The 26,817-nt window shown below is 47.1% G+C and overlaps 1 protein-coding gene across 1 annotated transcript in view; it reads left to right on the top strand.

The window, feature by feature from the left end:
• Nucleotides 1-26,817, top strand: part of LOC140596137 (melanoma-associated antigen 8-like) — a 39,452-nt gene extending 12,635 nt beyond the window's left edge. The window contains exons 2-3 of the mRNA XM_072743530.1: nt 25,510-25,566; nt 25,992-26,817. Of these exons, the coding sequence (XP_072599631.1) occupies nt 25,510-25,566; nt 25,992-26,817 (883 nt within the window). The remainder of the gene's footprint in view (nt 1-25,509; nt 25,567-25,991) is intronic.

The following is a 26,817-nucleotide window of genomic DNA, read 5'->3' as shown; positions in this document are numbered from 1 at the left end:
TAATGATCCTATCAAAAGGCGCAGGGCTTCAGACTGGATAAAAAAGCAAGACCCATCTATTTGCTGTCTACAAGAGACTCGTTTTATTTTATTTTATTTTATTTTATTATTTTATTTTATTTTATTTTATTTTTTAATTGGTGTTCAATTTGTCAACATATAGAATAACATCCAGTGCTCATCCCAATAAGTGCCCCCCTCAGTGCCCATCACCCAGTCACCCCCACCCCCTGCCCACCTCCCCTTCAACCCCCCCCCCCCCCCCTAATTCGTTTCCCAGAGTTAGGAGTCTCTCATGTTCTGAAGAGACTCATTTTAGACCTAAGGACACCTACAGCCTGAAAATGAAACGTTGGAGAACCATTTACCATTCAAGTTGCCTTCAAGCCTTTCTGCCCCTGACCCCGCCAAGTAAGCATCATTAAAGTCTCCCCTCACACCGCCATCATATCTAAGTCAGAGTCTCCCAAAGAGCTTGAGCAACTGCGGAAACTCTTCATCGGAGTTTTGAGCTTGGAAACAACCAATGAGGGTCTGAGGAGCCATTTTGAGCAATGGGGGACGCTTATGTACTGTGTGGTACTGAGCGACCCCAACACCAAGTGCTCCAGAGGCTATGGGTTCATCACCTACGCCACCGGGAGGAGGTGGACGCAGCCATGAATCCTTGGCGGCAGAAGGTGGATGGAAGAGTCGTGGAACCAAAGACGGCTGTCTCCCGAGAAGATTCTCAAAGACCTGGTGCCCACTTAACTGTGAAAAAGATTTTTGTTGGTGGCATTAAAGAAGAAACTGAAGAAAATCTAAGAGATTATTTTGAACAGTACGGGAAAATTGAAGTGATTGAGATCATGACAGACTGAGGCAGCGACAAAAAGAGAGGTTTTGCTTTTGTGACCTTTGACGACCATGATTCTGTAGAGAAGATTGTCATTCAAAAATACCATAATGTGAGTGGCTACAACTATGAAGGAAAGCTCGATCAAAGCAAGAAATGGCTAGTACTTCGTCCAGCCAAAGAGTCCGAAGTGGTTCTGGAAACTTTGGTGGTGGTTGTGGAGGTGGTTTTGGTGGGAATGACAACTTTGGTTGTGGAGGGAACTTCGGTGGTTGAGGTGACTTTGGTGGCAGTCGAGGTGGTGGTGGATATGGTGGATGGCCGTGGGGTTGGCTATAACAGATTTGGTAATGATGGTAATAATGGAAGCAACTTTGGAGGTGGTGGAAGCTATAACGATGTTGGCAATTACAACAATCAATCCTCAAATTTTGGACCCATGAAAGGAGGAAATATTGGAGGCAGAAGCTCTGGCCCCTATGGTGGTGGAGGCCACTACTTTGCCAAACCACGAAACCAAGGTGCTATGGTGGTTCCAGTACAAGCAGCAGCTATGGCAGTGGCAGAAAGTTTTAATTACTGCCAGGAAACAAAGCTTATCAGGAGGGGAGAGCCAGAGAGGTGACAGAGATGCTACAGGTTACAACAGATTTGTGAACTCAGCCAAGCACAGTGGTGGCAGGGCCTAGCTGCTACAAAGAAGACATGTTTTAGACAATACTCATATGTATGGGCAAAAAACCTCAAGGACTGTATTTGTAACTAACTGTACAACAGGTTATTTTAGTTTCTGTTCTGTGGAAAGTGTAAAGCATTCCAACAAAGGGCTTTAATGTAGATTTTTTTTGCACCCATGCTGTTGATTGTTAAATGTAATAATCTGATCATGACGCTGAATAAATGTGTCTTAAAACAAATAAAGCAGGGGTAGCCATCCTTATATCAGATAAATTAAAGTTTATCCCAAAGACTGTACTAAGAGATGAAGAGGGACAATATATCATACTTATATATAGATCTTGTGGGATCTATCCCACAAGAGGACCTAACAACCATGAATACTGATGTCCTGAATGTGGGAGCTGCCAAGTATAGCAATAAATTAATAACCAAAGTTAAGACATACTTAGATAATAATACACTTATACTTGGAGATTGAACACAGCCCCTTGTATAATCCAGAGATCTTCTAAGCACATTTCCAAAGAAACAAGAGCTTTAAATGACACACTGGACCGAATGGATTTCACAGATATTTACAGAACTTTACATCCAAACGCAACTGAATACACATTCTTCTTAAGGGCACATGGAAATTTCTCCAGAATAGACTACATATTGGGTCACAAATCAGGTCTTAAACGATACCAAAAGATTGAGATCGTACCCTGCATATTTTCAGACCATAATGCTTTGAAACTAGAACTAAACCAGAAGAAGAATTTGGAAGGATTTCAAACACGTGGGGGTTAAGGACCATCCTGATGAAAGATGAAAGGGTCAACCAGGAAAATAGAGAAGAATTAAAAAGATTCATGGAAACTAATGAGAATGAAGATAGAACAATTCAAAATCTTTGAGATATAGCAAAAGCAGTCCTGAGGGGGAAATACATCACAATACAAGCATCCATCCAAAAACTGGAAAGAACTCAAAATACAAAAGCTAACCAATCCAATCATGAAATGGCAAAAGACGTGAACAGAAATTTCACAGAGGAAGACATAGACATGGCCACGAAGCACATGAGACAATGCTCTGCATCACTGGGCATCTGGGAAATACAAATCAAAAGCACAATGAGATAACACCTCACAAGAGCGAGAATGGTGAACATTAACAAGACATGAAACAGCAAATGTTGTAGAGGATGTGGAGACAGGGGAACCCCCTTGCCCTGTTGATGGGAATGTGAACTGGTGCAGCCACTCTGGAAAACTGTGTGGAGGTTCCTCAAAGAGTTATAAATAGATCTGCTCTACAACCCAGTAATTGCATTGTTGGGGATTGACCCCAACGATACTGATACAGTGAAACGCCGGGACGCCAACATCCCGATGTTTATAGCAGCAATGTCCACAATAGCCAAACTTTGGAAGGAGCCACGGCATCCATCGAAAGATGAATGGATAAAGGAGATGTGGTCTATGTATAGAATGGAATACTACACAGCCATCAGAAAGGGCAAATACCCACCATTTGTTTCGACATGGATGGACCCGGAGGTTATTGTGCTGCGTGGAATAGGTCAGTCGGAGAAGGACAAACATTATATGGTCTCATTCATTTGGGAAATATAAAATTAGTGAAAGGGAATAAAGGGAAAGAGAGAAAATGAGTGAAAATATCAGTGAGGGTGTCAAAACATGAGAGACACCTAACTCTGGGAAACGAACAAGAGGTAGTGGAAAGGGTGGTGGGCGGGGGGTTGGAGTGACTGGGTGATGGGCACTGAGGGGGGCACTAGGTGGGATGAGCACTGGGTGTTATGCTATAGGTTGGCAAATTGAACTCCAATAAAAAAAATGTGTTGTTTTCCATGTGCTGTAGCACTTCTGGAAGCAGAGAGAAATTACGTTATGTGCCCATTCCACCCTATCAGAGGGTGAGCCACACAAGGCAGGAGTCATATATCATGACTCATCAAACTCCTGGCACCCATCATGGGCTTTGTCACACAAGAGGAGATCAGGAAATGTGTGTTAAACGACATCTTATTCAAAACTCACACAATCATGTTGGATCAAATTTTTCTGGCCTCCAGTACACATAACGTGTCAACACAAACATAAGAACAAGCAGGATAAGTAACACAAATGGCATATCTTAAAACATCGTAGGAGGGCAGCCTCCGGGGCTCCGTATTTTAGCGCTGCTTTCAGCCCAGGGTGTGATCCTGGAGACCTGGGATCGAGTCCCCCATCCTGCTCCCTGCTTGGAGCCTGCTACTTCTCCCTCTGCCTGTATCTCTGTCTCTGTCTCTCTTTCTCTCTCATGAATAAATAAATAAAATTTTAAAAAAACATCTATAGGAGAGATGCCTAATGATTACACACTCAACAGCAGATGGAACAATTCCTGTCTATTTGTAACTTTAAAAGTCCCATTTTCATGGAAATCAGTAAAATGCTGTGAAAGAACAAAATGGTGGCAGGAGAGAGTTCCTCATATGGTGATTGAGCTGAACCAGTATCCTCCAAGGGCTGGAGAGACAGCCCTACCATTTAGAAAGAAATGGCCAACCAACCACAATAAGAAGGCAAATTAAGCTCTCAGGGAGGGGGGCCAGAGACAGAGTGGGCTGCAGTTTCCTGATGACTCCAGGAATGTGAAACCAAGGCCTTTACTAAAATACCCTCAAACACACTCAAATTTTTACACATCTAGTTGCTTTAAATGTATTCCAAATAAGCTGACATTTAGCTTTTTAGGGTCTGCCTGCTTTGCATACCCTAGAAAACTGTACCCAACAACTGCTGAGCATAGAGAAAGTAATTCTAGGGCTTTCAGACCTCCAAGCCACTGCTGCCTTTCTCAGTTCTCTGACCTAGAGAATTTACATTGTGCTGATGGGTGAGAGCACGCTGATTCCCCTATCCTCTGGGAGTTCCCTTGTCTCCTTCCCCTTCGGGTTGGCGAGCTTTTGCCATTCTCTAAACAAGTAGTTGTGTATTTCCCAGCTAAAGCAAATTCTAGTTGATGCAATAGGCAAAACCCAACCTTTGAATGGCTTAACACAGCAGAGGTTTGGTTTTTTTGTGCACCCAAATTTTTATGCTGTTTGGCAGGGTCTCACCTCTCTCAGGGAACCCAAGTTTCCAGGCTGTTTTGAAGAGCCCCCATCTCAGCATAAGATTGTCATGTTTGAGGGCAACTGGGAAGGACATTTGGGTTAGCATCAGACAATCTCAACTGTATTTAATTCTCAGTGTCACCTGCCTTCCTTAGCCAGAGTCTCAGTACCTTGGCCACGGCATCCTTCCTTTTGTCACCTGGGAGACACCATTCTGTCCTCACTCCTGATGTAGGAGTCAGAAGGCTGGCCACAGGATGGGCAGGATGGGAACATGGTGGAATGGACATGACTTCGCACCAGGGTTCCAGTCTCTGCCTTGTCACTCACCAGCAATGCGATCCTGGGAAAGGACCAACCCTGGGTCTCCAGGATCACACCCCCGGCCGCAGGCAGCGGTAAACTGCTGTGTCACCGGGGCTGCCCAGTATTTTCTGCTTTAAATCATATTTTCACTTCTTAGCCACAGACTGCTTGTTCACCAAATTCACTGCTATACTGAATATGGCATTAATTTACTTAGGATATTTGCTTCTGTAAGAGTGACCTTGGCTCAAGTGTTTTCTGTGTGGAAATGGGGTGCTCATCACCCCATGAGCATGGTCATCCAGTTTGAGAGTTATAGAGAGCTACACTGGAAACATGAGTTAAATAACTCCCCATATTTTGGTATGCTTCTGGAGACTTAAGATGAAGGTAAGTTTTTCCTGGTCACCTGTAGAACTGGCCACCCAAATTGCCTGTCCAGGAATAGGAGAGTTTGGGTGTTTACTATAGTTTCAGTTTGTATTGTTTAATTAAATTTTCCCTTTCTCTATGAACTGATTTTGTCCTCTATCTTTGTAAAAATATTGTCCATTTCACCCAGGATTTCTAATGTAATTGCATGATATTTATAATAAAACTTTTATTACAGAAACTCTAAAACACATACAATAGTAGAGAATAGTATAACAAACCCAATATACATGATGGCCAGCAGTAATCATCTTTAGTTCATGGCCAGTCTGGTTCCAATATACCCTCACCTTCCCCCCATCTCTGCCATTGGGATAACGTGAGGATCATCTGAGACATCGTGCTTTGTCATCTCATCAGTATTTCAGTATTTCAATATGCATTTCCAAACAAAGGATCTTTGGTAAAACATAAATGCAATACAATTATCATTCCCACAAATTTAAAGTAGTTATTAGTATTAAATATCCAGTTACTTTTCACATTTAACTTATCTAGAAAATTTTTTTAAGTTTCTTGAATCACAAAGATGTCCTATATTCTGTGATTTTTTTGGTTATATCCCTTAAGTCTTTTTTCATCAATAGATTTCCCCCCACATCACCCTTTTCTCCCCTTGCAGTTATTGTTCTTGAGGGAAAAAAGCAGGTCAAATTTTGTGACATTCCCATAATCTGAATTATGTTGAACAAAACATTTTGGTGTCCTTAAACATGTACTTTGACCTCCTAGTTCTTTAAATTGATAGTCTCAAATAGACACTTGATCAATTTAAGTTTGTGTGTTTGTTTTTCTACTGTATTTTCTTTTTTTAAAAAATAAGATTGCTACATAGATAATGCTACATACTTCCATTATGAGGATCATAATATCTATTCTCCTCTGTGCTGAAGTTGGCACTCATTGATGATCATCACTTTTATTTGTGTGTTGGGGGTTGCAGACTGGTAATTTTCTAGTTCTCTCATTTATTCTTAGCGTATTAGTTGAAAAACTTTTATATGTATAAAAATTTCCTCATCCATCATATGGTTATCCAGAGAGGATCATGTATTTATTCTGTGTCTTTACATCATTTAAATATATTCTGCATCTATATTTTGTACAGTTTTAACCGACACTGTTTACTTGTGATTTTTCTCCTTAGTACCTGGTCATATTTGCAAAAATATGTCGGTTTTATGAGTATTTTCAAAGAACTGGCATTTGTTAGTTGGTCTTACTGCTTTCTAAAATTTTATTTCTACACTTATCTTCATTATTTCCAACCTTTTACTCCTTTGGGTTCAATACAATGTTCATGCCCTAGCTTCTTGAATTTCTTGGGTATTTTAACTACTTTTTTTCTCTGGTGCATCTATTTAAGACTATATATTTATTTTTGATTTCCATTTGGGCTATACCGCACATGTCATGCTATAAGCTTCATGTGTACTGTTTGAATTTTTTAAAAGATTTATTTTTTGAGGGTGGTGCAGAGGGAGAGAGAAAATCTTTTTTTGTCTATATTTTTTATTGGAGTTCGATTTGCCAACATATAGTATAACAATGCTCATCCTGTCATGTGCCCCCCTGTGGCAGTCACCCAGTCACCCCTTCCCCCCGCCCACCTCCCTTTCCACTACCCCTTGTTCATTTCCCAGAGTTAGGAGTCTCTCATGGTTTGTAACTCTCTCTGATATTTCCCACTCATTTTTTCTCCTTTCCCCTTTAATCCCTTTCATTATTTTTCATATTCCCAAAATGAATGAAACCATATAATATTTGTCTTTCTCCGATTGACTTACTTCACTGAGCATAATACCCTCCATTTCAGAGAGAGAAAACCCTAAGGAGACTCCCCACTGATCACAGGGCCCCATATGGGGTTCAGTCTCAGGACCCCGATGTCATGACCTGAGCCGAAATCTAGAATAGGATGCTCAACTGACTTAGCCACCCAGACACCCCTGTATTACTCAAATTTTTAACAAGTTGACTAGATCATTCTATTCCTTATGCTACTGGAGGATTTTCAATGTATATCTCAAAATGAGGAAGTGTAAAATTATTTTGAGAAGTCTGCAAAGATGGTAAGAGTGTTAGAATGTTATTTGGAGGAAGTTGCGGGGTTCAGCAGTTTCATTTTATTTTTGTTATTAATTATGTAAGAAATTTAAACATAATTAACTGCTGGTGACAGAGTTGAGTTTAACCCAGGGATGCAAAGAAGTTTAACGCTAGTAGATCAACCAATATAATTGGCCACATGTAATAGTCAGGATGGTTCAAGAAAATCAAAGCCACTGTAAATATTTAAGATGGAGGAAATTTAATGCAAGGATTTGGTCATGCAAGTGATAGAGAAGTCAAGCAGAGGAGAATTGGGAAACCCAATAATTAGCATTACAAGGAAATCACTCCCATCTCTGGGCCTGAAGAACAAAGAGGGGAAAGAGTGTTACTAGAACCTGGATTCAGGATTCAGCAGAATCTAGGGCCATGATGGGTCACTCTGATGTAGCTGGAGCCAAGAAGAATATGTACCCATTGAAGGAAATGCCAGTTGATGTAGAAGAAGGAGGAGAAAATCTCTGACTCCTCTATCATTCTCGGTTCTAGGCTCTTAACGGTGTGTCAATTAGCTGAACCAGAATGGCAGCCAAATGTTGGTGAATTTAGGAATTGTAACCTACAGGGGCAGCCCTTGCACAATCTAGAGCAGAATGGGGAAGAAAGGGGTGGATCTGGGGGGGAGTAGGACCAGGATTGCCTTACATTACATTAACAGATTGAATAAGAAAAATCAGATCTACATCGATATTGAAAAGTACCTAATCAAAATTAACATCCATTCATAATTTAAAAAAAAAGAGATGTCAGCCCAAAGTATTAGACTGGGACTATGGGTTTTGGGGAGGAAGCCCAGAGAGATAAAGTGCCATTCTCATCACATCACATCAAGGGCACATACTATCAACATGATTTGTCACCATTGATGTTGACCTTTATCACCCAGCTGTGGTAGTGTTCCTCAGGTTTCTCCTTCTCTCGAGCTCAGGTGCAGAGGTAAGGAAGGGAGGGAAAGGAGGGGTCAGCACTTGTCTAATTTCCCAAATTACCAGCCCAGGCATCAGCGCTAACCGTAGCAACTTGTCACACAGATTAGAACCCAACAAAAATAATTCAACCTCTACTTCCTGCAGTGTAACAGAAGTCTTCGAATGTGGACAAAAATGAACAGGATCATGGTGTATATAGAGGAGATAAGGGAGTTTGGGTCCCTCTTTAGACGGAGCCTGAATATCAGAGTACAGCATGTGAACCTTACTTTGTGGGTGGCAGGGAATTAAGTAGCAGAGTGCCAGGATCACAGCTGGCCCCTCATCCTTCCTTCTTCCTAGTAGTGGAGTTTGGAGCTATTTTCTCATGTACTGCCTGTTTGCTCACCTTCCTCACTGGATGTTAGGAAGGGTTAAAAGTGCTTAGGAAGACATGTACTTATCAGTACCTCAGAAGGGCACCATTTAAACTCCCATATGAGAATGATACTTTCCTCATTTGGAGACAAAATATTTCACAAAAACCACATTTGTTTTATGCATGTGTTCCCTCTTGACTCTCTCAGGGTAAGCTCCATCCAGTGGCAGCTCTACATCATGGCCCCAAACCCAGGAAAGCAGGAAGTCTTGATGAACAACTGGAATCACCAGCTGCATTGCATTTCCCTATTGGATGGCCTGAATCCTCTAACCTATGGTCATGTACACAATTACAGTTGCCATCTGTATCTCACTTGTAGGCTTTTTTTTTTTTTTTTTTTTTTTTTTTTTTTTGCTTGGGTATCACGTTTACTAGCTTGATTTCTCTGTCACTAGCATGGTGAAGTTGCTAAGCAGACACAAATTCTTAGCTTTTGACTTAAGCGAAAGTGAACTAACTTACTGCGTACTTGCCTCACACACTCACTTCCCAATAACAGTGATAGGAAATTGTAACCCAGAATTCGGGCTGTGCAGGCGCTTGTTTCTTGGTACTGGCATTGAATGTGTACAACAGCAGGAGAGGGGCCCCTATGTTCCCCCAATTAGAAATAGAGTTAAAAGTCTCTGTCTCTTGGGCATCCCGGGTAGCCCAGCAGTTTGTTGCTGCCTTCATCCCAGGGCATGATCGTGGAGACCCAGGATCCAGTCCCACATCAGGCTCCCTGCATGGAGCCTGCTTCTCCCTCTGCCAGTGTCTCTGCCTCTGTCTTTCTCTCTCTCTTTCTCACAGCATTGTATTGATTTTCATAGAAAATGTGACTTTTTAAAGTTACACATACACCTAAATGGTTCTGTCTACTGTTGGGTGTAAGAGTAGGCACCTCTCCTAAAGTTGTTTAGAGACATGTACTTGAGTTACTAATCCCGTGTTTATGGGTGTGTAGATATGTTGTTCATATTAGAGGCCAAATAAAATTGATCCAACAAAATTGTGTGTTTTGAGTGAGATGATGTTATTTAGCAAACATGTCCTGATTTTGTACTGAGTGCCAAAGGCCCATGCTGGGCTCAGGAATATAGATTATGACATGTGATCCTTGCTACAAGCAGCTCACAATCTTGATGGCAGGGTAGCTACAAATCTGTTTTCCAGAGTCTTGCTGAGGTTGATTCTAACAGTTTCTGCTTGATTTTTTTTTACATATTGTATTTATTTATTCATGAGAGACGCAGAGAGAGAGGCAGAGACATTGGCAGACAGAGAAGGAGGCTCCCTGCGGGCTGGGATCATAACCTGAGCAAAGGCAGACGCTCAACCACTGAGCCACCCCGGTGCCCCTCTGCTTTATTTTTTGATGTTCCAGTGGTCCTAAAGATATCTTTCTTGGAAAAATTTAAAACTATGAAATTAGTTCTTGAATAGCTATGGTACTGGTCAGGATATGCAATTTCATTGAGGGGTAGTTACTGATATTTGAAGAATTCTACAGTTTCATTTAAGTTCTTGAACTTATGTACATAGATTTGTTCTTAGTATTTTTCTTTTTTTTCTCTAATGTCTAGTGTGGGGCTTGTGGGCTTGCAGTGATACCAACTTTCATTTCTGATATTGGTAATGTACGTCTTCTTTTTACTTTGTCTGTCTGGCTAGAGTTTTAAAATTTATGGGATGCAGCAAATCAATGTTACAAGGGGGAAATTGTAGCATTTAATGCTTAGATTAAGAAAGATCTCAAATCAATAACCTGTTTCCACCATAACTTAGAAAAAGGGATGATTTTAGAGTATGCTGTTTAATTTCCAACTGTTTTGAGGTTTTTCTTGTTCTTCCACTACTGTTTGATTTCTTCTTTGGTTCCTTTATTATCACAAAATATCCTCTGGATCTTTTACATATATTTTTAAAGATTTTATTTATTTATTCATGAGAGACATACACAGAGAGAGGCAGAGACATAAGCAGAGGGAGAAGAAGGCTCCCTTTGTGGAGGCCGATGCAGGACTCGATCCCAGGATCCCGGCCGGTATCATGACCTGCGCCGAGGGTAGACGCTCAATCGCTGAGCCACCCAGGTGCCCCTGGATCATTTAAATTTAAAAAAACATTTTAATGGCACAGGATGTAGTCGATCCTGGGGAATGCTCTGTATGTGCTTGAAATAAACGTGCATTTTGCTGTGATAGAGAAATGGTATTTGGATTAATAGTGTTTCTGACTAACCCAGGGCCAGACTGAGCTCTTCTCCAAGCTTTTGGCATCCTACTTGTGGTGAGATTCCAGCATGAACAACTCAGGTAAAATGAGGACTTCCCTGGGAACTTGATCCCTTGCTGGTATTTGCCCCATTCATCATTTCCTCCTCTCCTGGCTACCAGGATATTCCTTTCCTAGTCCTCTAACTAGTAGGGGATCTATAGTCTCCCCACTCTGTTGAGTATTCCATTGAACGGATTGGTCTAGGTGGCCAAGTGGTGGGATAATTGAGAGAAAAATAGCAAAGTAGTTACCTCCCACTTTTTGGTACCAAAGCTTTTCTTTACAGAGAAACACGTTACCTTCCCTCCCTATGTAAGGTATCTGCCCTTCTATTGCTGAGGCTCCGCCACAGGGTTTCAGCTTTGGGCCGGGGCTTTCCATCGACCTATGCGATAAATCCCTCCGTACATTCATGCGCGTTATCTCTATACCGTGGTCGACATATTTCCCATAAAAGGCTAGACAATAAACATTTTTGGCTTTGTAGGCCATACCTTCTCTAAGATAGATAGGTTTTATATTTTGTTTTCATATGATATGCGTATTCATATCGATTTTTTTAATAATAGATTTATTTTTTATTGGTGTTCAATTTGCCAACATACAGAATAACACCCAGGGCTCATCCCGTCAAGTGCTCCCCTCAGTGCCCGTCACCCATTCACCCCCACCCCCGCCCTCTTCCCCTTCCACCACCCCTAGTTCATTTCCCAGAGTTAGGAGTCTTTATGTTCTGTCTCCCTTTCTGATATTTCCTACCAATTACTTCTTCCTTCCCCTCTATTCCCTTTCACTATTATTTATATTCCCCAAATGAATGAGACCATATAATGTTTGTCCTTCTCCGATTGACTTATTTCACTCAGCATAATACCCTCCAGTTCCATCCACGTTGAAGCAAATGATGGGTATTTGTCATTTCTAATGGCTGAGGAATATTCCATTGTATACATAAACCACAGCTTCTTTATCCATTCATCTTTTGATGGACACCGAGGCTCCTTCCACAGTTTGGCTATTGTGGACATAGCTGCTAGAAACATTGGGGTGCAGGTGTCCCAGCGTTTCATTGCATCTGTATCTTTGGGATAAATCCCCAGCAGTGCAATTGCTGGGTCGTAGACCAGATCTATTTTTAACCCTTTGAGGAACCTCCACACAGTTTTCCAGAGTGGCTGCACCATTTCACATTCCCACCAACAGTGCAAGAGGGTTCCCTTTTCTCCGCATCCTCTCCAACATTTGTGGTTTCCTGCCTTGTTAATTTTCCCCATCCTCTTTTTTATTTTTTGAAGTTTCTCAAAATTTTATTTTATTTTATTTATTGTTTTTAATAATAAATTTATTTTTTATTGGTGTTCAATTTGCCAACATACAGAATAACACCCAGTGCTCATCCCGTCAAGTGCTCGCCTCAGTGCCCGTCACCCATTCACCCCCACCCCGCCCTCTTCCCCTTCCACCACCCCTAGTTCGTTTCCCAGAGTTAGGAGTCTTTATGTTCTGTCTCCCTTTCTGATATTTCCTACCCATTTCTTCTCCATTCCCTTCTATTTTATTTCAGGCGTATTTCTATTTAACATTTATAGTTAATCCAATCATTGTTTGTTTAATATTTATATTACTAAATAGCATTTAATGCTTAGATCAAGAAAGATCTCAATATTTAGTTTTTTATATGTTTATATTTTTATATTTAGTTTTTACCTAATGCCCTTTTTTTATATTTTTATATTTAGTTTTAACCTAATGTCCTTTTCCAGTTACAAGATCATGTCCAGTAAACTGCACTCCATGTAACTGTCATGTTTCCTTAAGATGCTCTTTGCAGTGACAGTTACTCTGACTTTCCATTCCTTTTGATGATGACGATTTTGAGTACTAGTTAGGCATACTGTAGAATATCCCTCTATTTGTATTTGTCTGGTGTCTTTCTCATAAGTAGGCTGCTGTTATGAGTTTGGGGGAGGAAGTCTAGAAATGTCAAGTGCTCTTCTCATCACGTCCTATCAAGGGTACATTCTATCAATATGACTCATCCCTGATGAGGGTGATCTTGATCATCTGGCTGAGATGGTGTTGGTTAAGCTTCTGCACCAAAGGTTTTTTTCTCTATCTTTCCATCATTATCTGGAAGTAAGTGACGATGTGCAGGCCACAGGTAAAGAGTAAGGATTAAGTTTCATCTTCTTGAGTGGGAGATTATCTACATTAATAAGGATTTGGAATTCTTTGGCATAAGAAATTTGTCCTCATGGATATTTATATGTACTCATCAGTTCAGACACTCAAATAACGGGTACTCTTTACCTTTCAAGAGCTCCATAGACAGGGGCCAGGTAACCTTATCAGAGTCCAGAGGCTAGAAGGCAGGCATAACTTCGATGAGGTTCCATGGAGTTCTGGAGGTGAACTGCTGCATTACACATACACAAATTCTATTTCAGCAGCTCGATCAGAGGTAACCAAGCCTTTGGGCTACCCAGCAGAGACAAAAGGACACTGACATATAAACAACTTCCAAATCTCAAAGTTTTTCACTGTAAAGGAGGAAGCTATAGTGATTTATGTGGTGGAGGATTAGAGCCAAAAACATCAGTAAAAACTTTTATGTAGCTTAATACACATATAGATTACATCTAAAATTTGTATACAAATGTGAATACACACAGGGTAGTGAACACACATGTAATTTCTTCCTTTATCAGCCAAGGATCCCTAGGAGCAATGACCCCAGATGCAATGTGCGTGCTTAGTGCATAGACCAAGTTTTCTCATACTATTCTATGGTAAATGGAACATGGGCTCCATGGAAAAATAGCTGATTCTAGATATGGGACAGGGAAATATGCAAGTTGAGCTGGAAGCACCTTGTAGTGCCTGAAAATAAAGAAATGCTTAAAAAGAACAAATATATAAAAACAAACCAATGAAAACATTTCCAGGGGCGTGACGAAGGTATACACAGAGGGAGCTAACAGGAAGAGCGCCCAGTGGCCAAACCTGGAACAAGTTAAACAACACAAATATATAGAATGGTGTTGGATTTTAACCCAAAGTGTAAAAGAAATGCCCATGTGTCTATACTGATGAAAGAAGTTGACTTATTAAATACATAAATATGGGGAAATAGGCAGATCTCCATTGGAGAACAATTCTGGTTTACGAAGATGCTCTCACTTGAGGATAGTACAGCATAACTCCCTAGCATTGAAGTGTGGGCCACATATGGTGACTTTCTTCCAAAGGGGACAGTATGCAAAGGGGGCTGAGACCAGTAAGTTTACAGTGGAGACACTTAAGCGGTATTAACTCAGTCAGGTGATCAAGGTAAACCTCATCAGTGATAAATGAAGCTACTGGAATGCAGTGTTGGTAGGATGTCATTACATTAGCACTTCACCGCTGTGGCCTTCTTTCCCAAAGCACAGAACTCCAGACCAATCATGAGTAAAACATCAGAAACATTGCGAGTGAGGGACAATGTACAAAATATCTAATCACTCCTTCCGAAAAGAGTCAAGCTCCTCAAAAACAAAGAAACTGCCACAGCCAAAGAAACACTAGAAATAATGTAAGGCGGTATGTTGGCAGGGATCCTGGAACAGAAAATAGATTCTGGGTAAACATTGCTGAAGTATGAGTAAAGTTTGGCTTCAGATACTAATAAATGAAGTGTCAAAATTATCCCATTAATTGTAACAAATGTACCACATTGACAGAAGCAACTGCTTCCGCTTTCCATCATAATGGGAAACTGCGTGAGGAGCATATAAAAACTGTACTATCTTTGCAAATTTTTTACAAGTCGAAAACAAAATAGTTTAAAATTAATAATTTATTGAAGTTTTTAAAATAAAAAGGGCAAAGAGCAACTGAACAAAAGGTAATGGATAAGTTTCAGAAAAAGAAAGATTCATAGGAAAATCAAACACAAGCACACAAAACCAGGCAGTGTGGAACACAACCATCCTGAATCTTCTTCACTTCTTTCCCCTCGTTTAACTTCCAAGCCAGCATTATACTCTAGTCTGCATTCTTCCATCGCATAGACATTTCTGGAATCCATTCCTTCCTCGAGCCCTGCAACCCCTGCCCTAGCCCAGCCTCCCAGCTGTCTTCCCCGGATTTTAGCAGGAGGCTCCCAATGAAGCCAGATGGAGACCTGCAAGTACTTATTTGCCCACGAAGGGCCTTAGGACACCTGCACGGGTGTCTGGCACAGGGCAGGTCTGGCAAGAACCAGGCAGCAGTTCAACTCCTTGCAAAGGAGACCAGAGTGTAGAGCAGGCCTTTCGCTCAGGCTGGGAAAAAGCAGAGGCTTCTCAGATCCGGAAGACAAGGATCGAGAGTGAGTCCTCAAGGCCGGGGAGCTCCAGTCTGAATTGCTTTGTCCTGCGTTCAACAGATCAGGGCCTGGGTTGCATGTGTCACACAGGAGGGTGTGGCTAAAGAGATGTACCCCAGAATGACTCCAACAAAGGGGGTAGAGGGCCAGGGGTGTCCTAGCTGCTACAGCCCAACAGTCCTACTCAACTCTGAGTAAGAACACTGTGGGACCCACCAATTCCCCACAGCAAGCAACATTAGCAGATGTGTCCCCGCATCCAGCCGTGACTGCCCCACAGGACCTGCCCCTGGGACTTGTGCTAAGGCCAGCAGCCTCAGGATGGCAGGTGCTCCTCCTCCCACCTCTTGTGGGGTGGCCGACCTTCTGCACAGCCTGTTTGCCACCTGGGGACCCGAAGGCCCTCCTGCCCGGCTGCTTACAAAATCCTCATGTGAGCCCGGGGGCCTGCGGGGTGTGGTAGGGCATCCTGGTGACCACCGCGGTCACTCACTACACTTTCCTCTGCTCAAAGAGCCCGTTTCGGGACCCTAGGGTTCCAGGCAGCTGTCGGGATGGCTGACAGGTCCACACTCCCTATCTGGCTCAGCCTCAGAAAGCCAACGTGGCAGTGGCCTCCACGAGGACACCAGCTGCACAGAGCAGTGGCTATGACTCAAGAGTTCTCTGAGAAGAACCACTGGGGACAGGCAGCTTCCAGTGGGGCAGCTCCTCTTTTGAACACCTCCACCCCAGCATTGCACCTTAAGGTGCAGAATCCGGAGTCTTGCACCTAGGAAAACCTGTGAGCCTGACTTATGTCCCTTAGTAAGAGAAGACAGTTGCCTGTGCTCTGTGAGCTCACAGTGTGGTAACAAAGCCCTTGACTCCCGAGGCTTCTGTAGAAACAGCCTCATGCAGTTTCCTACACTCCCAACTTCGTGCTGGCCATTCTCCAACTGTCAGGACCCAGTCCCTCAACCTTGTCCCTCAGTTTCTCTCATTGTGGGGGATAGGATGCTTGATCCTGCAAGGAGGAATGTGGGAAAGGCATGCACTGTCCTCATGGGTGGTCTTGACTCAACAGCTCAGCATCAGACTCCTGAGTATGTCCCAATTGGGCACCTGCATTTACCCAGAGTGGTGGTACAGTCGGAGGGACCATAAAGTGGCCACGGGGCAAGAGCCCTGGGGGCAAAGGGGCAGGAATGTGCCCTTTTTCTTTGCAACCCTGGATGGCACATTGCAGGCAGTCATTATGCCCGCTTCATGTCCTCCAATATTAGATAGCTCCTTCGTATTTCCTGTCTTTTAGAACCTGAAATACTTCCCTATTGCTGTTGTTGTTTTTGTCTTTTTAAAGATTTATTTATTTATTTATTTATTTATTTACTTATTTATTTATTTATTTATTTAGAGAGACAGGCAGAGGGAGAAGCAGGCTCCATGCAAGGAGCCCGACTTGGGATTCAATCCCAGGTCTTCAGGATCACACCCCGGGCAGCAGATGGCACTAAACTGCTGTGCCACCGGGGCTGCCCTCCTATTGCTGTTGTAAGAGATCACCACAAAGTTAGTGGTACAGCACAAATTCATTAATGGAACAACAGAAATGTTGGAAGTCAGAAGCCCCAGAAGAGTCTCACTGGGCTAACATCAAGCCATCAGTAGGGCTGTGATGCTTTGGGAGTCTCCAAGGAGAAATATGTTTTCATGACTTTTCTAGCACCCAGAGGGTGACCACCATCTATGGATCATAGACCCTTCCTCCATCTTCAACGCCAGCAATGGGCAGTTGAGTCTCTCACATGACCGTGTCCTTCCACATTTGGAGCATTGTATTTATATTGGGTCTACCTGGATTATCTTGAACAATCTCCCTATCTTCAGGTCAGGTAATTGGTAATTTCAATTCCATCTTCAGCATTAATTCCACTTTGATGTGTAACTTAACATATTCCAGCTGTGCGCATTAGGATGCGGACATCTCTGGAAGGCCAGTGTTCTGCTTATATCTATGGCATTGACATTTCTGAGGAGTACTGGTCCAGTTGTAGTAGAATGTCCCTCTGAGTGTGTCTGATGCCTTCTCACGAGGAGGCTGGCCTTTGGCATTATCAGGAAGGACAGCACCGACAGCAAGAGCCCTTCTCATTGCAAGTAAAGTATCTCCGATACCTCAGGATGCAGGGAACAGTATGTGCAAAGGCAAGGAGCGCACCTGCATTCTGGCAATGGGGAGAAATCCTAGTGGTTGGAGTGTTTTGGGTTTGAAAGTAACCTTGCAAACCATCTTAGTTACCCTCCTTTCTACCTTCGCTAGGGAAGTCTTTTTATGGTCATATGTGAACATGGGTGTGCCCTCTGGAATCAATGGGCATGTGCTGTGTCAACTGGCTATTTGTAAAACCTTCTGTGGCCCAACCCAAACCCCAGGACACGTGAGTCCTTGACTGTAGCAGCTTATAGATCCAAGCCAACAAGAAGGAAGAGCAGAGCATAAGGGCGAGGGCCATAGCTGCCTGCTGGCAGGAGAGAGTGTCCAGTCAGCCATCGTTGTTTGGAATCCTACTACGCTGACTTCCCCCAGAATACCAGGAGCACACACCAGGGACTGGGGCTAGGGTTCTCCAGAGTCCCCTATAAGCTCAGTGGCTTACCTTGTCCATGAGCCAATAAGTAGAGCATGGACGGGAGCATTCAAACTTTGCCTGTTTGGACAGCTGTGGGGGTTAGAGATGCCAAGGGGGTTTAGGGACGAGAAGCTCCAAGGATCAGGACCTTGGAGCTGGCAGTTCTTTATTCATTCTCAACATGAGTAGTAAACATGTACTGTGTGCCAGGTGCTGCTCAAAGCTCTTAGAATACAGCATTGAACAGATTCGTTGCCTCTGTAGTGCTTATAGCCTAGCATGTGTAGCGGTGTACACTGAAGTGAATCATGAAATGAAGTGAAAGGTGAAGTAGGCTGAGTAGTTTTCAATGCTATGGAAACAAATCGAATCCACAGAGCTGAATACAGAGTGTTGGGGATGGGGTGGGAGGAGGGGTTGCAATTTAGGATTGGGTATTCATAGAAGGACTCATGGAAAAGGTGACATTGAGGGCGAGACCTGAGGATGTCCCAAGAGGACCACTAGCAGCGTGGCAAAAGCAAATGCCCGGGGAAGAACAACGGCATGCAGTAGCTCAGGGCCCTGCAACAGAGAGCAGGAGGCAGAGGTCTAGAGAGGGTAGTCTGGAGGGCCTGATCCTCTGAGCCTAGAGCAGCCTTGCACCAAGATCAGTGGCACGGGTACAGTGAACTGGCTTGTCAGATCCAGGATTTTATCCTAGCTTTCTGACTTGACCTAGGGGATAGGGAGCAAATGCAGATCTAAGCATCCAGGGGCCGTTCTCCCAGGATAAAGGGAAAGGCAGGCACCATTGACTTGGAATAGGCAGGGCGACTGGGCAGTGTTGTGGCATCACTGTGGTAGGCAGGGAAATGGTGGCTTTCTTGAGCACACGGGATGCAAAACAAAGCAAACATGTTCCTGCAGCTGCCCAGAGCTCTCGCCACAGAGCAGACCCTGTGCCTTCTTCTCCTGAAGACAGCTGTATTTCCTGTCACTATACGTTCACCCCAGTTGGAGGGAGGCCAGAAGCAAGTTCAACTTTCTCTGGAGATCATTACTCCTCGGTGGTACTGTGTGCTTCTTAGTGCTTTCTAACAGAAGGCATGCCACTTCTGGCTCCTCCAGTGTGTGTGGGTTTTTTTTCAAAGATTTTATTTACATATTTATGACATACAGAGAGAGAGACAGAGGCTTAGAAACAGGCAGAGGGAGAAGCAGGCTCCACGCACCGGGAGCCCGACGTGGGATTCGATCCCCGGGTCTCCAGGATCGCGCCCTGGGCCAAAGGCAGGCGCCATACCGCTGCGCCACCCAGGGATCCCCATCCCGATAGTATCTTTATAAATATTATTCTGCACTTTAGTTCTACCATCTTACTTATGTCCATACTCATTAGGTGCCTGGCAGTCAGTACTGCCTTTGGTTCTCTTTAATGTGATGAGGTTTTTTCCATCTGTGCAGAGAAGAATCGATGAATGAGAGAACAAAATACTGAAATGGCAACAATGACCCCAGAGAAATATACACTACACAAATCACAAGAGACCCAGAACTGAAAAGAAAAATTAAAAAGAGAGAATATAATCAGACGGGTGAAGAGAATAGAGTAATACACTGGATCCTGTGTGTATTTTGGTCCGTTTGTTAGGAAACTAAATCCCAAAATTGTAACAAAAGGAAAACTTTTATAGGTACTAAACAAATTAAATACAAGGAAAGGGTAGAATGCAATTGTAAAAATGAAAATTAAAAGAGAAAAAAAGTAGAAATATCAACAGACAGGTGAAGAAAACAGAGCAATACACTATATTCTGAGTGTATTTCCTTCGGTTAGAAGAAACTACATCTCAAAATTGTGAAGAAGGGCAGCCCAGGTGGCTCAGCGGTTTAGCGCCACCTTCAGCCTGGGGTGTGATCCTGGAGACCCTGGATCAAGTCCCAAGTCAGGCTCCCTGCATGGAGCCTGCTTCTCCCTCTGCCTGGGTCTCTGCCTCCCTCTCTCTGTGTCTGTCATGAATAAATAAACGAAATTTAAAAAAAAGATGGCTTCAAAATTTTAAAGAAAATAACCTTGTATATATATTATGTATATTAAATACATTGACAGGATAGAATGTAACTGTAAAGATGAAAATTTAGAAAGACCTTAGTTTTTTTTATTTTTATAAATTTATTTTTTATTGGTGTTCAATTTGTCAACATATAGAATAACACCCAGTGCTCATCCCGTCAAGTGCCCACCTCAGTCGCCCCCACCCCCTGCCCACCTCCCCTTCCACCACCCCTAGTTCGTTTCCCAGCGTTAGGAGTCTTTGTCTCATTCATTTGGGGAATATAAAAAATTAGTGGGAAATATCAGAAAGGGGAGACAGAACATAGAAAGAACTTAACAAAAAACAAACAAGGAAGGAGAAAAAAGAAGAAAAAAGCGATTTTGAGGAGACAGGTGAAGAAAACAGAATCATATACCGTACACTAGGTGTATTTTGGCCTGGTGGAAGAAACTGCACTGCAAAGGTGTAAAGAAAAAAAAAAAAAACTAACACATATAAAATTAAAAACAATGGAAGGATAGCATGTAAGAATGAAAACTAAAAAATATTTCCTAAAAGTTTGATAAAATAAGAAGTTGGTTGCAAAAGGACAGGGAAAAAAAATGAAATGGAAAGACCAAAGAATCAAGGGGGAAAACGCTATGAACTGTATACGTTATATACCCCTAGCGCTGGAGTTTTGCGGTTCTCGGTGTTCGGTAAAGTTGGTCTGGGCCGCATGCTCTTGCTGACTTTCTAGGGGAGCGACCTGTTGCGCTGATTCTCAGGGGTCTTTGCCCCGAGTGGGCGAGCACCGCCCTTGCCAGGGGGCCAGGCTAAGTAATCTGCTCCGGGTTGCTCTCTGTGGATTTTGTTCCCTGAAGACCTTGCAGGCCGCTTTAGAGGCTGAGAGCGAAAGTGGTGGCCTCCTCATCCCCAGCCCCAGGGCAGAAAGCCCAGCTCCTTAGCGCACCCCCAGTGAAAGGCAACCCATCACTCCTGTCTCCCTGGTCCCGGACCGCACACTGTGCTCACCCAGCCTGTGACCAAGCGTTTCCATCTCAGGCACGGACCCTGCTTCGCCTTCCAAACCCTGCAGATTCCTGCTGTGTGGACCTGTGCGCTGCTCCTCCCCAGGGGGAGCAAGGGGATCTTGCCGGTTCAGCCGCCTGCTGGGCTTCTGCTCGGAGAGCCTCTGTGCTAAGGGTGCTGGGACCCACTGACCCTGCTGGGTTTTGGGGCTATGGTCACCACTGGCTGAGAGCCCGCTGCTGGGCTCGCTACCTGCAGCCGGCTTCCCTGCTCCCATGTCTGGGAGCTCTGCTGCACTCAGGCACCATCAGTGTTCCTGTGACCCCGGGGGATCCTGAGACCACGCTGTCCCACCTGGGATTCTGCACCCGCTTCACTGTCTGAGCACCGGGCAGGCAGGGCCGTCCCTCACCAGAGCCGACTTCTAAAGTCTGGATTCTGCTCTCTCTGCTGCTCCATCACTTTCTGGTGGAGGCTGCTGGAGCTCACCCCCTTGTTGCTCCCCCGTATCTTCCCATGTATCGCCTCCCTTTTGCCACCCCCCCCATCTTCCCATGTATCGCCTCCATTTCACTTCTCCACACCTCCTATCTTGCAGAAACTGGATGCTTTTCTCTTTGTAGCGTTGCAGCTATTCTTTTTGTAGATGTCCGGTTCAGTTCTCAGGGGTTCAGAATGATTTAGTAGCTGTCTCGCTGAATTCCGGGGACCAGAGGAACTTAGGTCTCTCAACTCCTCCGCCACTTTGGACTCCCCGCCCCCCCTCCGCCCCGATGCCCTGTGGTCTCATTCGACCAAATGGTTGGGGAGAAGTCATCATCTTAGCGAAACTCCTTCAAACTAAAGAAAAATATGGGCATTGTTTTCAATTAAATGTCCCACGCTAGTGCTCCTGGATGCAAATGCTAGAGGAGAAATCCACCTTGAAAGAACGCTTAAGCCAAAAGCACTCATATAGCAGCAAATATCCTGAATAAGTATATGCATATTCAAAATCGTAGCGAAGGAAAGGGACGAGAGGCGGTGCCCAGTGAACAGAAATCTGCCTTAACGTTAGAAAAATCTTTCAACTGTATTTATCTACATTGACAAAAGAATGGATCTAAAAACATCTGATCACGACTGGGTATAGAAAATTCCTTTGAAAGAAATTCAACACTAGCTAATGGGAAAAGCTTCTATCAGAATACGATGAGGAAGGAATTTCCGTTTTCATCTCTGTGCAACTAAAACCTCACTTAAAAAAAAGTAAGTCTCGGGCAGATACTTGGTCCTGGAGAGCCTGGATCGAGTCCCACATCGGGCTCCCTGCGTGGAGCCTGCTTCTCCTTCTGCCTGTGTTGCTGCCTCTCTGTTTCTCTCTGTGTGTCTCATGGGTAAAGAAATAAAACCTTAACAAAAAAAAAAAAGAAAAAGAAATGAAAGTCTTGAAAAACACACAGAGAATAAACAACGTCCAAACAAACAATAAATGAGGCGAAAGCCTTGGGGGACCCTGAAGACTGCTGAGCTGGATATTGAGTTTGGGTTGTGGATGCAGGGAACATCAGGGATGTGGGGAGGGAATGCAGCCTGCATCAATGCAGATGACAGGATTGATAGGCGGAGCAATTTCCAACTTCTCCTTCTGCTTCCCAGCATAAATCTGAGGCAAGACCTCAGAGTACACATGACCTTAGCCCTGGGGTGCTAAGAGGACACAGGGAAAGACAGGATGATTGAGGCATTGGACTCTAGAGTCTATGCAAATAAGCACCTGAAATCATCTTAGTGGCCAGGAATGCCCCTTAACAAAATCACTTAAGTAGAATATACAGAATCAACCTGAAATAGAGTAGGGAGTATCAGAGCAATTTACAGAGTAAGAAAAGGTATTTTTGATAAAGTATATATATGTAGTGTACACATATATAGGTACATATACAAATGCCTGTATCACGTGAACACAGACGCACACACATGTGTCAACGTCGGTATTACGTGATATGTACGTACGTTTGCATATGTACCAGCACATATAATCTGCACACCTTATACATACGCGTGCACAGGACACACACTCGGTAGAGAGGGACGGTGTGTTTCTCCCGATGACGCAGCAAGTCAGGGGAAAACCCCCTGCAGTGGGCCCCGCAATTCGGGACGCCCCTAGACACCCTTGCAGCTGCTCGGCCGCCCCCAGGAACGTAAACCTTTAGCAGGATGTTCCTAAAGTCTGGCTGCTGGCCAAGGGACCCCATGGGAAGGGGCGCTTCCTCGCGGCCCCTGCCCCTACCCTGCCCCTGCCCCTGCCCCTGCCCCTGCCCCGGGGCTATGGGCCCTGCGGCTGCACAGCAGAGGCTGCAGGCAGCAGGCAGCTGCTTGCAGGCAGGCCTGTGCAGAGGCTGCAGGCAGAGGCAGCTGCACAGGCTGCAGGCAGGCCTGTGTCCTGATGAGGGCCTCCTGGGGGAGGACTGAGAGCCGAGCTGTCCCAGGACGCTGGGGGCCACCGAACCCTGCTGTGCCCCTGCCAGCAGCCCTGGGCCACCCCGGGACCTGCAGAGCCGGTGGGGTGGGGCCCGAGCCGCAGCCACCATCCCTCAGGCGCTCGGGACGTCGGGGCCTGAGAGGCTCGGGGTCAGGGGCACAGGCTGAGGTCTGCAGAGAGCCGAGGCCCCAGCCCGCCCGAGTGCAGGGCAGGAGCCCAGGGAGGACAGGGGGCCCCCGCCTTGCCAGCCGGCGCGCTTCCCTCCTCCCACCCTAGCCTGCAGCTCATCTCAACCCAACGTGCTGTCAGCCGTGGGGACCCCTGGCAACGGGGTCAGGGCGTGATGTGACGTGGGCCGACCTCTGCGTCAGAATTGAGAGAGCGCGGAAGGCCTCGGTGCGGGGGGTCGCACTGGGGTCCCCTGGAAGGAGGCCAGGCCCGGGCCGGCGGCAGCCAGGCAGCAGGTAGCCCCGGGAGGGGCCCCGGAGGGAGGGCGGGGGGCGGCCCTGGAGGGCGGCAGGGGAGGGGCCCCGGAGGGCGGCGGGGCGCGGAGGGGGCGCGGAGGGGGCCTGTCGGGAACCCCAAGAGACCACCGGGGGAAGGCGGGGCCTCGGCGTCCTCGGCGTGGAGCTGAGGCCTGGATGCTGGGGCCTGGGGCAGTGGCCTCGGGCCCCCGGAGGCAGGACGGGCCCGGGCCCTCCGCGGAGCGGGGTGAGGACCTGAGGGAGAACTGCGGGGGTCCCCCACCCCACCTTCAGGCGTCCACCCGCGGCCCGCCCTCCCCGAGAGATGGAGGCACCGGGCCCCCCCTCGGGGCTGGGGGGCGGCCCTGGGGAGGCAGGACACCCTCGGCCACCCGGGAAATGCGCCTCGGGGGCTGGGGGTGGGGACCGGAGCCCCCGGAGCTCAGGAGCCAGGGCTGGGCAGGGGCACAGGGCGTGCCTGTGGGGGCGGGGGCGGGGGCCCTGGAGCCCAGGACAGAGGGGACCTGGCAGGAGGTCGCCAGGGATGGGAGGCCTGGGAGGCCCCCTGGGCAGGCTGGGGTTGGGGACCGGAGCCCCCGGAGCTCAGGAGCCGGGGCTGGGCAGGGGCACAGGGCGTGCCTGTGGGGGCGGGGGCCCTGGAGCCCAGGACAGAGGGGACCTGGCAGGAGGTCGCCAGGGATGGGAGGCCTGGGAGGCCCCCTGGGCAGGCTGGGGTTGGGGACCGGAGCCCCCGGAGCTCAGGAGCCGGGGCTGGGCAGGGGCACAGGGCGTGCCTGTGGGGGCGGGGGCCCTGGAGCCCAGGACAGAGGGGACCTGGCAGGAGGTCGCCAGGGATGGGAGGCCTGGGAGGCCCCCTGGGCAGGCTGGGGACCTGCCTGCGGCCGGGCGGCCAGACTTCCCCATCTGGGTCTCCCGAGAGACTGGGGGCCCTTGGCGTCAGGAGCACGGCCTCCCTGAGGGGGCAGACGGTGGACCCCCGCCCACCCCACATTGAAGGGGTGAGTGGCCCCCAAGCCAGCCCTCAGGCCCAGGAGGGGATGGCCCCGAAATCTGGGTGCCCCTCCCTGGCAGCCCTGGGAAGAGAACCCGGGGTGTGGCCTATCCCAAGGAGACCCTCCTCCTCTCCAGATCCCTGGGCTCAGGGAGGGGAGGGCCTGGGCCTGAGGGTCTGCACTCAGGTCAGCAGAGGAGACCTTTGGCAGGCCTGCCCAGAGCCGGTCCCCTGGCTTCCTCATGGGGAGGGTCGGGGCAGCCTGGTTTTGTGGGGACACTTTGGCCTCAGGACCGCAGACAGAGGCCGGGGTCCCAGGCCCTGCCAAGGGCACTGGCAGGCCAAGGAGGGGACTGGGACTGCTGGGGACCTCCCAGAGTGCGAGCCAACCTTCCTGTGTGCACTGGGGGCCCAGGGCTGGGCTGGCAGTCTGCACCCTGAGGTGCCCCCTGCTTCCCTCCTGCAGGGGCTCCAAGAACTGGCAGCGCAGCAGGGGCCTTGGTGGCCGGCAGGAGGCCCTCAGGTCACAGAGTGAAGGAGGCATAGCAGGTCTGTGTCGCGGGACCTGCTGAGGTCCACGTGGTCTCTGAGCCTGGTGCCAGGGGCTCAACTCGCCCGGCCCAACACGCAGGGGCCTCCTGTGTAGCCGATCCTGATGCGGCCCGCTCTCTGCCCTGGCACGGGGCCTCTCTTGGCCCAACTGCACCCCGACCAGCCATCCCACCGCTGTCTTCAGCTTTAGCTCCACGCCCACACCATGCCCCTGAGGCACACGAGTCAGCTCTGGAAGCTGGAAGAAGACCCGGGAGAAGCCCAGGGCCTGGTCAGTGCCCAGCTGCCAGAGGCTGAGGATGAAGACGAAGATTCATCTTCCCCCTACCCCTACCTGTGTTCCTCTTCCTCCTCCTCGCCCTCCTCCTCCCCTTGCTCCTCCCCTTCCTTGTCCAGCTCTGGCCTGTTCTTTGTGCCCCCAGAGGAGGGGTCTGAGACTGCCTGGAGTCCTCCCCAGAGCCCTCAGAGTGCCGGGCCCTCCCCCAGTGGCAGGGCAGCTAGTGGCTGGAGCCAGGTGGAGTTTGCTGGCCCCAGTGGCCCAGAGGAGGAGATCTGGAACCCCTGGGAGGTGCCCGAATATGCGCAGCCCTATGCCCAAGGAGGAGACGCGATGCTCATGAGTGGGGCTGACCTGGTGGGCTTCCTGCTCCGCAAGTATCTCGACAAGCAGCCCACCAGCCAGGCAGAGGTGCTGGAGGTCCTCAGCCCAGATATGCAGGATGCCTGGCCCGAGATCTGGGGTCAAGCCTGTGAGTGCATGCAGCTGGTCTTTGGCGTGGAAGTGAAGGAAGTGGACCCCGTCGCACACTCCTACGTCCTGGTCACCGTCCTGGGCCTCAGCTACGATGGGGTGCTGAGCGGTGAGCAGGGCCTGCCCACGACCGGACTCCTGGTGCTGCTGCTGGGGGTGATCCTCCTGGAGGGCGACCGTGCCCCCGAGCAGGAGGTGTGGGAAGCCCTGGGGGTCATAGGGGTGTTTGCCGGCAGGCAGCACGTCATCTATGGGGAGCCCAGGGAGCTCCTCACCCACGTCTGGGTGCAGGAAGGCTACGTGGAGTACCGGCAGGTGGCGGGCAGCAACCCTGCCCGCTACGAGTTCCTGTGGGGGCCCAGGGCCCACGAGGAGACCAGCAAGCTACGGGTCATGGAGTATGTGCTATGGGTTAATAGCAGGTGGCCGGTTTCCTCCCTGGCCCCGTTTGATGAGGAAGAGTGGGTCTGA

The sequence above is a fragment of the Vulpes vulpes genome, chromosome X (assembly GCF_048418805.1).
Source record: "Vulpes vulpes isolate BD-2025 chromosome X, VulVul3, whole genome shotgun sequence".
Lineage (NCBI taxonomy): Eukaryota > Metazoa > Chordata > Mammalia > Carnivora > Canidae > Vulpes > Vulpes vulpes.
This window is presented reverse-complemented; position numbering and strand designations above follow the sequence as displayed.